We start from the raw sequence: 11,921 nt of genomic DNA, 5'->3' as shown, positions 1-11,921 counted from the left end.
TATATATATATATATATTAGAGAAAGAGAAAGAGAGAGTGAGAATGCGAACGTGAACTATGAGAAGGGGGGAGAAGTTGCCCGATCTTACACTTGCACAGTCGCAATCTCCAATCTCGTCTCGACTTCTTTGGGGGAACCACGTGGCTCATCCGGACTACCCAGAGTGACAGTGGGTATTCGACCGTGCGCGAAAGTTGACGTATGTCGAGGTGTTTTCTCCACAAATTTGTTGATTTACTCCTCGTGAAAACAGATCGTGACGCGCAGCTGTGCGCCTCTGGAACAACTTTGGGAAATAAACGAACAAGCGAATGATCGAACGTTTCTCCCACGATACCGGTGCGCTTTTCACCGAGGTGAGTGTCCGCGTGAGCTTCGCGATTTAGCGATTCCTCTTTCAATCATTTCAGTCAGTTCAGTTGCTGGACGCATAGTATGTTACGCAGTGTCTTTTCAAAAAGAAGGAGAGGAAAAGATAAATGAGAGTGTCGAGTGTTTTTAAAATATGCGAAGAAAAAAAGCGCTGACGATCGACATTTGCGATAAACTGATAATTTTTTTCAGCTTTTTTTTACATACCGCAGTCTTTCGTATATCTTTCCAAGCTCATCTCTGTTATTTTTTTCCTTCCAATACTTATATACTTGATTTCTCTTGACTGCAGGAAGAGCCTGTGATTTAAAAAAAAACGTAGTCCGTGGCGTCTTATCGAGAGATATCACGGACTAACGACAAAAATAGCGATTGAAAAACATCATCACTAATGATATTGATATTTTTTTTCGAAAGAGAAAATTCTCAACATTCTTCTCTAAATTGTTAAATTATATTTTTATAAATGTAAGTGCTGACTGGTGCTGACTCTTCATATCGCTCGATGTTAATTTATATTAACGTTTCCTGGTTCATTAACGCGCTAGTTTACGTATAATTATTTTACTTATATAACGTGTGTGACGTTTATATTTTGCGTCGATCGATTGCTCGAATGTATGCGGAAAAAAATGATATCGACCCGTTTCGAAAGATTTATCATTTTATCGATCTATCGATATATCGTTTGTGTAAAAAATCTGCGTGTTGATACTTCATAATATGATTAAACGCACAAATTGTAGAATATACATAGAAATATTGAATAGAATTATTTGCGTAGAAACATTGAATTTTACATAAAAATATTATTAACTATTATTCTTTATTTTCAGCTTTCATTATTTTATCCTGTCTGTCGTTGAAGTATGTAAAAGGTTCCATATCAGTCTTATAATTAAGAAATATAATTAATTACTTTATTAAGTTTAGAATTAATTAATTATATTGTAGAGTATTTTTTAAATATTTTTTTAATAAAGTTTCATTACAAGCGCATTAATTCTGTATATTGATTCCGATGAAACGCGAATAAAGAGTAGAAACGTGGAAACGGGTAAACTATGTAATTAGTAATTATTTAACTTTAGCTAATACAAAATTAATTAATTGCATTATTGAATAAACAAATCAATATCTTTCCAATCAAGCATGGGCTGTTTCTGCAAGTACATTAATTCTATACATCGATTTCTATGAAAAAACGAGGAATCGTTCGCGGAAGAAAGTGATTTGATAATAAATTTATAACATTTATTCATTATAAATTCACGTTGCATATACTTGTAACAAATAAAGTTTTTACGATCACCGTGTAATATTGCGGCCTTCTATTAATGTAAAATTTTAACCGTATCAGCCGAAGTAAACGCTGCATATTGCCGCAAAAATATCCTTGAAATAGAATGTGGCCCTATCGATTATTTCATTTCGATAAAGGTCGCAGTTTTCCTTCGCGCCTTTCACTTCATTTCGACTGTCCTTTTGATTATGTTACTCGAAGTATTATTTCGCGTTCTCAGCTTTCATAAGCTCGGTGATGTTGAAACTATTGAGTTACGATCGATTTACGTAATGAGATTCCTAAGCTGAAATATTCCGTATTTTTATAGATTCGAAAAATCCGGAGAAGAAGATTGTGAATCGGAATTTTCCTCTTTTTTTTGTGAGTCGTAAAAAAAAAATCTAGAATTATGAATAGAGACTTGCAGAATAAAATAAGGAACTTCGAGAATAAGTCAAGTTAGAGGTTTTTTCAAAATAAATCAAATAAATGCAAATGAATTGTTGAATCGGAATTTGTAAAATCATTTAGCTTTCAATAACGAACCCAAAAAATAATTTAGCTGACAATATGGTATTCATTGTTAATTAAAATTTTTTATCATTGATTATATGAGAAATTATTTTTATCTTTTATTACTATACATTCGTTCATATACATTTTGTGGATATTTTTTTCTTTAACTTTTTTTATATATCGACGGAAGTTGAAATGCGTTCGAGATTCACATACGATTCTCTTTGAAATCTTTTTACGTAATTTTGCTAATTCATTCCAAGGCGCGCCGCAAAATTACGGTTCCGTATCCGGCTTCTATGGCAAGGACGAAATGCAGGCGAAATTAACGATACGCTTAATGCACTCAACAATTGTGAATAATTTCGAACTCTTGCTATTGCGGTATTTCAACTGTCCGCAAAACTGAGTTTCGAATTATTAACGCAATTTTTATTGCATTATAAATTTATTATTTATAATATACATTATTTATTATATATGACTTATTAAAATTTATCTTGCTTAATTGTTATGCGTAAAAAAATTTAATTGACTGCGTTATGAATTTAATATCTAATATAAAAGAAGACAAATTTAAATAATTTCTTGTCTTAGAACTCTTTATATCCAATTAAGAATTTTTCTAAAGATTAGACTCTAAAAGTTTATTTAAGTATAAACTTAACTTGGATAAAGTTTCACGAAAAATTTCACGAAAAAGAATAAATTTGAGAATTTATTTATTTGAAATTCACAGGCAATATCGTGCTGAAAATCAGAAAGAATAGTTTCGATATAGACAACTGACCTAGGTTCAGCGTACGGTAGCGCCTCGTCCAATCGATACGTCCTCGACCTTACTTAATATTACTTCTTTCTGTTTGTCAAAGGATCATTTATATTACGACAATGGGAAGACTTTATTTGTTAAGATAAGCACAGCGATGTATTACTAATATTTTCTTACGAATTAGAATATGAATAGGATTAGAATAGAAAATTTTGAGAAACATCGTGATTGCATATAAATAAATATTTTCATTTTGATTGATATTAAAAGTTTTATATAAAATTGTATAAAAAAGATACTAATGCCCGTATTCATAGTCAGACTTTATATTTATGACTTTATATTACTTCCTTAAATTTATCTTTAGATGCTCTACGAATTATTTCATTGGCTGCTGAGCATGTCTAAAGATAAATTTAAGGAAGCCTTAAATACAAAGTCTGACTATGAGTACAGGTATAACAGTATTGTACAATACTAACAATACTTAACCATGCAACATAAGAATGTCTAAAGACTCTAGTTACCATTGTTTTATTTTTTTTATTATGTTCCTCTTTTTATGTTTTTCTTAACTGTCGTGATTCAAATATTATGAAAATCTATTTTTAGATCTATTTTTAGGTTCTACCTATTTATAATCAGAAGTATCTATTTTATTCATTTATTTATTTTTTATTAGACTTCTGTTTATCATTGAGATTATTTCAATCTTAATGTATGCATATATGCAAATTTACAAGCATTTCTGTTTGAATATGATATGAACATAATTAATTTTACTTCGTTATTTAAAAAATTATAAGGTAAAATATTAATTATATGAATATAATTAATACCTTACTTTATTATTTCGAAAATAAAGTAAGATTTCGTATCAATTCCAGATGATTATTTATGCATTATATTTTATTATAGCAATTTTTCGTTGCAAGACCTCAAAATTTTAAATTCTTGATACTTTGGACAGTAAACAAGTTTCTCTTCTCGCATCAGGTGATAATTGTCGCGATATCAAGATGAACGAGACGGATACAATGGCTCGTTGCAATGAAGAATTTTTCCTGCAGCCGCTGCAACCGGTGCATACGGGTCAATCAACTCATGCTTCCGTTATTTCGACGTCTCCCGTGACGCCGATTCTGGCAACGTGTATTATCACCGCGGCTGACAAGGTCACTGCCACTAATACTAGTTCTACCCACGTGCCAGGTGTCGAATCAGCTGATAGCCCTAGTAAGTAGGCTGGAAATCCTCCGCGAACACATCCGCATTAATTAACGACCAACGTTATTATTAGACTACATTTTTTCAAATAACCGAGGATTATTTTTTTATTATTTTTTATTATATTTATTTATTAGCTATATTGTTTGAGAGAGAGAGAGAGAGAGAGAGAGAGAGAGAGAGAGAGAGAGAAAGAGAGAGAGACTGATACAAATCTGAATACTTTCTTCTTTTTATTTATATTCAATTTATAGGATAGTCAGAAGAAGTAATATTATTTCGAATATCACTCTCTATTGTCAATGTTACTTTCAACGGATTTTATTTTTGTTTTATATATATTATTTTCGTAATTTTCATTATTGTTTTATCTCTTTTATTATGTTGTCCTCTTTGTTGATTGTTGTTACTCATACATTATGAAAATGTAATTTTAGATTTTATCTATTCATAATCAGAAGTGTTTTATGATTTTATTCATTATTCATTATTTATTTTCTACTAAACTTCTATATATCATTTCTTAAAATTTCAATGCCAAATTTAGACTCATACTTCTTGAAAAAAATTTATATTTCTGTATGTCTAAATTATGATTGTGTGTAAAAATTTATGCATCGATAAATTGTAATTGCGTTTAAGAATTTACAATCAATGAAATATACTCAAGACATAGTAACGAATAAAATCTTTTTCTAGAAACTATAAAAACTATATAATTAAAAACTATAAAATTAAAAATTTCACAATACTTAAAAGTTAAAATGGGCAATATAAAAAATATTAAAAATTGCTACATTTTAATCGTACATATCGTAAAAAATATAGAGAACAAATTTCGAAGACAATTTATACTAGGATACATCTTTTTGGATATCCGAAAAGTATCTGGTATCCGGTATTATCCAGCACTTTTTTACTATCCGGATTAAGTTAAATTAGTATCATTAGTATTCGAGATTTTATATCATTAAATTGATTTTTTTATTATATAAATATTCTATAATATATTTTTATATAATGCTGCAAAATTATAATGTTTTTCTCTACAATTATCATCTCTATTGATAATCAAACTCGGACGATAACATTAAAATTTGAATTATTATTATCATACTATTTTTTACATACTATTATTATTATACTATTTTTCCTTTACAATCCTTTATCCTTTTTATTCCTTTTTTTCTTTTTTTACTCAGCTTTTTTTGTTTAGACATTGTCTCGGAATCCGGTCGGATACCTGAAAAATCGGATATCCGATTTGAAAAATTGTCTTCTCGGATGTCTAACTGGATATCCGATGTTATATTCTTTTCGGATATTCAATAATTTTACGATTCGAGTATCCCTAGTTTATACATGTATAGGTATAATTTCAGTTTCATCATCGGAAATAATCTCATGATTTTATCACATTTGTTGAAAGACGATTCATTTCATAATGGTAAAAAAAAAAAGATTAACTTTAGAAAATTAATTTTTCTGAACTTTTAAGGAATACGAGATTACTTCGAGAAATTCTCTGAGTTTTAAAAGTACGCGATGCACAGATCCTCTATATTCGTTCTCAATCACGATCCCATCTCTCGCTACTCAATTATTAACCGGAATATACCATGAGCAGCTACCACCTCGCCGCCGTCTCCGCTGGACTCCCGTATACCGAGGCCATCGCCGTCGGCTCTGCGTCGTGCCGCGAGCTTGCGCTTGCGCGGCGAACGTCTACCACCACATCATCCGCGATCCACCACTGCCGCTGCAGCCAGCACGGCCCTGCTCGGCCACCAACATCATCCCCGTCGTCACAACCACCTTCTGCAATCGTCGCAGCAGCATCAACATCCGGATTATTGTATTTTCCCGGTCATCACGGAGAATGGAACTGACTCGCCGCGACAACGATCCTTCGTGAGTAAAGACACTGACACGCGTCTTCTCCTTGAGAAATTGTTCTTCCAAGTCCGGAGGAAATTGTCGATTACGCACGTCGCTACGCACTATATAGAGATCCCTGTTCCGCGTTAAATTCAAAGTATCGACTGCCATATGACAGGCTTGAACAAGGAACCTTGGATATAATTTCTGACGTTGAATATAATTTCTTTCGTATTACATAAAGAAACAAAAATTAAAAAGGTATTCAAACAGTAATAATCCCAGGTCCCATTGTATTAAGGATTGAACGATTTAAAACTTGTAGCACATTTGCATTTTGCTCGTGTACTTCTGCTTGTTTCTATCAAAATAGATTCAATTTTAATTTTCTAAGATCTCAATTTTCTAAGAATTAGAAGAAGATAAATAAGTTGTGCCGAGATTAAAGTTAATCTATTATTGGTAAAATAGTTAGACTAATATAGAATATTGTGCATGAATGAATGTGCTCGATATTCATTTCCTTATATCTCTTTGTATTCTTTTACACAACAAGAAGCATATTGAGAGTACCGAAGCGTAGTCTACCATCGTCCGCGTAAGATTCGTTAAGTTGTCCAACAAGAACTATAGAAGAAATTGATCTCTGGCTTTTACGTGTATATTAGAATTTTGGTATGGAGACCTTTACTTTTATCCACGTATACCACTACTGTAACTTTGGGACAGCGTTCAAAGTTCCGTTGATTAACGGGTGATTCGCACGTTAAGTCATAGTAGTTGGCCTGTGCTCGCCTTTGCGTGACCGTATACCCCGGATGATATTCCAAATGCGGTAAAATATAAGAAATCGTCCAACAGGTAGGTAACTTGTTATAAATCCATCCACATATCGATTTCGACGAGCTATCGTACATAAGTCGTGTCTTACATTTTTTTTCTAATTCTTTTAAATACTTGAAAATTTTAAAGAGAATCATTAACGAAATAATTGGTTACACTTTTTCTTAATTCGCTTAAGAAATTTTGGGGATAATCAAGTTTACTTCTTATTGAAATAATTTTTGATTTCAGATTCTAAATCGCTGCCAAACTTTTTGCATTACTTTCAAATACAAATAGAAATTTGTAATAATTTTTCTTAATAATTTTTTTATTTGAGTAGTTATTGAAGTATTTTCTAATCCTTTTAACGACTTAAAAGTTTTGAAAATACTCAAGGAATAATAATAAAATAGTTAATATTTTTTAAAAATTCATTTAAGAATTTAGAAATTTTGGATAATTCGCTCTTTTTCGCGCGTGAAAAACACAAAATAATTAGATGTCCTTTTTTGATTCATTTAAAAATCTAAAAATTTTAGAGATAATTGAGAAATGTTAATGAAAATGGTTGAAATGAAAATGGTTGGTTTTAACAAATTAAATTAAGATAAATATAAAGCAATAAACAGAAATAAAATTCGTATAATGTGTAGTTTTATTCTTTATATTAGGTATAGTAAAAAGAAATTCATTATTTTTCCATTCAATTTCAAAAATAATGGATTTCTTTTTACTACACCTAATATTTCTAATACTTTTCAATAGCGCACATGGCATTTATTTTAACTTGCTCTTTGAAATCGGCATCAATATTTTAAGAGACTTTAAAGATAATCTTTTGTTTGATAGATTTACTTTAATTCTTTAAAAATACTACTTTTCAATGCTCTTTTCATATTTCAAATAATGATTCAACTGCGTGATTGTATTTATCAACACGATATCTTTTGATTCCCATACTTCAAACAAGTAATTCAGCGATGTGCGATTGTATCTTTCAAATTAATACCATTATATATCGTAAGCGGCATTGTACATTGTCTATTCCAGTCTATTCATATCTGTTTTAATGAATCGAGCTAACGGATGTTGTTAATAAAAAATGATTTACCGTTCACAGAGTCTCTCACTGACACCAGTGAGGCCGCGGCCAGGTCACGCGGCCTCTGGAGGAACAACAGCAGCGGGAATCAACGATGACAGCGATGCCGAGAGCGTGAAGAGTTATAGCAGTGCTTGCAGCACAGCGAGTGCCTGCGAGCATGCCTCCTTTGCATTGAATGGCACCACCTGGTCTGGTCGATCGCGAAAATATGTCGTGCATTGCTCGAATTATGTCGGCGATAATGAACAGTACCTCACGCCTACCCAGAGAGCGGCTAAACAAGTCCGAAAGTTTCAGGTAACGTCTTTAAAATGAAAATAACTGCATATCTTGTCATTCGTTCTATTCTTAAATTTATTTTTTTAGCGTATTAAGAATATAGTTGAATGCAATATACATAATATGCTGGAATTGAAAATATTATTTGTGATTCTCTCTGTCTTGAAATATATCATTTTTATAGATTAATAATCATTTAATCTAGAATTGATGAATATGCATATATCTAATATATTAGAATATGCATATATCTAATATATTAGTCAATCTTTTAATTTTTATTCCAAAATTTAAAAAATTTCGACATAATTATGTAGTAAGAAAAATGACTTAAATCGAAATTTTTAAAATTTTGTATCGTATGTGTAGATTGTGTTCTAAAATACATTTCAATCAGAAAAAGAAATAAAAATGATTTAAATTTTTTTCTAAAAAAAAATGACACAAAATATAAGGCCAATTTTTAGGAGTAATACATCTCTCCCTCATAATAAAATTAATACCATTACTTATATCTAAAGAATTTGAAATTTGTATAATATCGTAATAAATAATTAATTTTCTTTTCTCTCTTAAACAATTTTATATTTTTTACTTGTGTCACTTTTCTTGTTGGAATTCTTGTTGTATGTAAGTGTATATTTAATTATCATAATTTTATCTTTTTCTTGGTAAAATTACGCGGTTGTTGATATCTCTATCTCTATGTATATTTAGGCTCTATTGAAGGAAGCGCGCAAGGAAATCGATGAGAAGGATCGAGAGATCTTGCGTTTGACGAAGGAAGTCGTAGAATTGAGGTTGTACAAGGCCTCTCTGAACAGTCCAGATGAGCGAACGGATAGTAGCGACGCTCTTACCGTGCGTGAGAACAATCCCTTCTCACCGGAGTCACCGAGCAAGGATCTTCCTGATGAAGGTACCGCGGAGAAATCTATCACCGCCAGTCCGGAAACTCCGGAGAAGCGTGTGCACACAGATCTCCCTTCGTCATTAGCTGATTCCGGACACTTCGAAGATGGTTCCGTCCATTCAAAAGACTCCGTATGCTTACCCGAGTCGCAGCCAGAGATTACTGTTATTAGCACGACAACGTGTGCTAATACGTTATCCAATACGGCATCCAATGATATTGTTTCTGATATTAATCCTGTGACACCAACAAGTGATGTAGAACGAGACGAAGAGAGGCGTCGATTAGTTAGTCATTATGAAAATAGAATCGAGGATATGCATAGGCGGCACGTTGACGAACTGCAAGAGCTCAAACAAAAGCACAATGATAAGGTAGAATTTTTCATTCAATTGTTTTAATTTTTGCCCCTTTAGTCTTCTTGGTAATAAAAAGCTATGTTTCATATTATAGGTGGAAAGCTTATTAAATCAACTGTCTGAGGTCAACACTCGGTACTGTGAGGTGCGGCCGGCTGTGGATATCGCCGAGACTCGTGCGCGTGAATTAGAAATGGAATTAGAGGCTGTGAAGACTGAGCTTAATGAACAGAAAACGCTTTTGAATGAGCAAGAAGAGAGAAATAAACAAATGTACCTGAAAATGTATGCCAAAGGTCAAGAAGCCGCGCGCATTGAACAAGCCGATCAGGTACGATTAATATATCGAAAATAAATGTAAAGGTGAAAAATATAAGCAAGATCGCAGACACTGAATACTTTTTATAAAATTACAGATATTTGTGCAGGCACATCAATCACCGCCTAAAGTCACCGTTGCAGAATTGCTTCAACAGCTAACTATTACACAAGCTGAATTAGAGAATATTAAGGTGAGATGTGATTTATTTATAGTCCGCGTATAATTTTAAAGTTCTGCGTTAATAAATATAGCGGTATAGATTGATTGAAAATTTTACTCGTTTTATACAAGATGGGGAATTTTCAATGATTTCTAATATTTTTCAAATAGAATTGTTAGTATGATCTTTAATCGTTTTAAACATTAATTATTAATAACAGTCTTTTTCAGCGAATTTATCATTTTCGTTGTCATTAACGAGTTTTCATATTATTAGTTTGCATTTTGCGATATTTGTACACAATAAGTTTCCTATTAATTCGACATTGCATTCTTATTTTTCTTGCTTAATCATTAGAATGTTTTTTGTACTTTCTAAATGCGTTCTATCTAAACTATATAACGAAATCGTATAATAACTGATTTTCTCACGATTGAGATAAAAAGCGAGATTTGCTAGTGATTAATTATGCTAACACAATAACACGCCTAATAAGGTGAATCTCAGACGCGTTTTTTTTACATAGTCCGATCAGCTTTTACATTTGTTTCGCAGGCATTGTTTATTCATTTCTCACATTTATCACATTTATTACACTTATCATGCGTGTATCACATTTTGAGCATCCTCGTAGTTCACAATACTCTCGTACTAACGATGTACCACTTTTTTTGGTCGCCGCTCACACTCCAGGACACAAGCTACTCGCCTGAACCTCACATTTCAGCCGAACGTAGCCAAAGTTTATTAAGCGCTCAGGAGGCTGTTTCTCTCTGGGTCCTTGGCACACGTAAGGTCTGTATCTTAACTCGGCTGCTACGTGATGACGCAACTCTCATCCACTTTTTATCGCCCATAAAGTAGCAGTTGTTCGCATATATGATGCACCGGTATTCTATCAATGTTTTACTGCATCAAGAGCTGATATTTCAACACACAAATGTAATATTTGTCATGGTTCCTTTTATAAATTCCGAAATTAGATAAATAGATTGATATGTGTGTGTGGACATATCTTTTATAACTTGTTTAAATAATTTATTATTTTGTAATTTCCCAGATAGTGAAGTGTTGTCAACAGAGTTTGCTGACATATTATGCCAGTATATTGATGGCAGAAACCTAATAGAATCAGCACATTCGAGCAATCTGATGGCAGACTGGCAGAAGTCGAACTGCAACTTCTGTTCAGTTTCTGTAGCCAATTTTTTGACATAGCATGTCACCAGACTTGTTATATTTCTGATGGCAGTTTGTCACCATATTGTTTAATATTATAGACTGTTTAATATTATAGACGAAATTTTTTCCCCTTTCTGTTGTGTTAGAAATCGTAGTTTATTCGTTCTGCTGAAAATCTATCTTCGCAGGCTTGATTATTTGGGTTATTGCACAAATGTTATGTCAGAGTAATCGTCACATATTCATAAGTAAAAAGAGTGATGTTAACTCTTCGGAGACAAATCTCGTATATAAGTTTCATAGGACAATCAGTTCTTGAATAAATAAGGGCGTGTGGAAAAGAGCACGATTGCGCTCCTCTTTTTTTCCTTTTCATTCGCGTTAGTGAATGCTTGCTGCAACAAATGCATGCGGTCTATGAAGCACAAACGTAGATGGTTTATTCTTCTATACGTTGCTCTTAGATCGGGCGATGTTATCCAGTGCACTTGGAAGAAACAGCCTCTTATATCTTCGGGCAATGTAAGTTTTGCACGAGCTTACAAGCAATGCACGCTTTCACCATACTTTCACTATATTGCATAAAATTTGTATACTATATATTTGAATGTAGACAGATCGATTAATTCCAAGTGATTGATTTTAATATTAACTCATTAAAATGTAATATTGCATTGATGTATACTTTTTAAAACTTTAATTTCATATATATATATATATATAT

The 11,921-nt window shown here is 32.3% G+C and overlaps 1 protein-coding gene across 2 annotated transcripts in view; it reads left to right on the top strand.

Moving 5' to 3' along the window:
- LOC108685384 overlaps nucleotides 1-11,921 on the top strand; it is a 12,629-nt gene that overhangs the window by 388 nt on the left and 320 nt on the right. The window contains exons 1-8 of one of the 2 annotated variants that reach the window (XM_018190142.1): nucleotides 121-358; nucleotides 3,944-4,183; nucleotides 5,802-6,085; nucleotides 7,998-8,279; nucleotides 8,979-9,548; nucleotides 9,628-9,864; nucleotides 9,950-10,045; nucleotides 10,709-10,810. In XM_018190142.1, coding sequence (XP_018045631.1) covers nucleotides 3,967-4,183; nucleotides 5,802-6,085; nucleotides 7,998-8,279; nucleotides 8,979-9,548; nucleotides 9,628-9,864; nucleotides 9,950-10,045; nucleotides 10,709-10,810 — 1,788 coding nt within the window. In that variant the 5' untranslated portion in view covers nucleotides 121-358; nucleotides 3,944-3,966. Of the gene's footprint in view, nucleotides 1-120; nucleotides 359-3,943; nucleotides 4,184-5,801; nucleotides 6,086-7,997; nucleotides 8,280-8,978; nucleotides 9,549-9,627; nucleotides 9,865-9,949; nucleotides 10,046-10,708; nucleotides 10,811-11,921 lie in introns of those variants that run through there. The other variant, XM_018190143.1, reaches the window with a different exon arrangement.

Source organism: Atta colombica, unplaced genomic scaffold, assembly GCF_001594045.1.
Source record: "Atta colombica isolate Treedump-2 unplaced genomic scaffold, Acol1.0 scaffold153, whole genome shotgun sequence".
NCBI classification, from domain to species: domain Eukaryota; kingdom Metazoa; phylum Arthropoda; class Insecta; order Hymenoptera; family Formicidae; genus Atta; species Atta colombica.
This window is presented reverse-complemented; position numbering and strand designations above follow the sequence as displayed.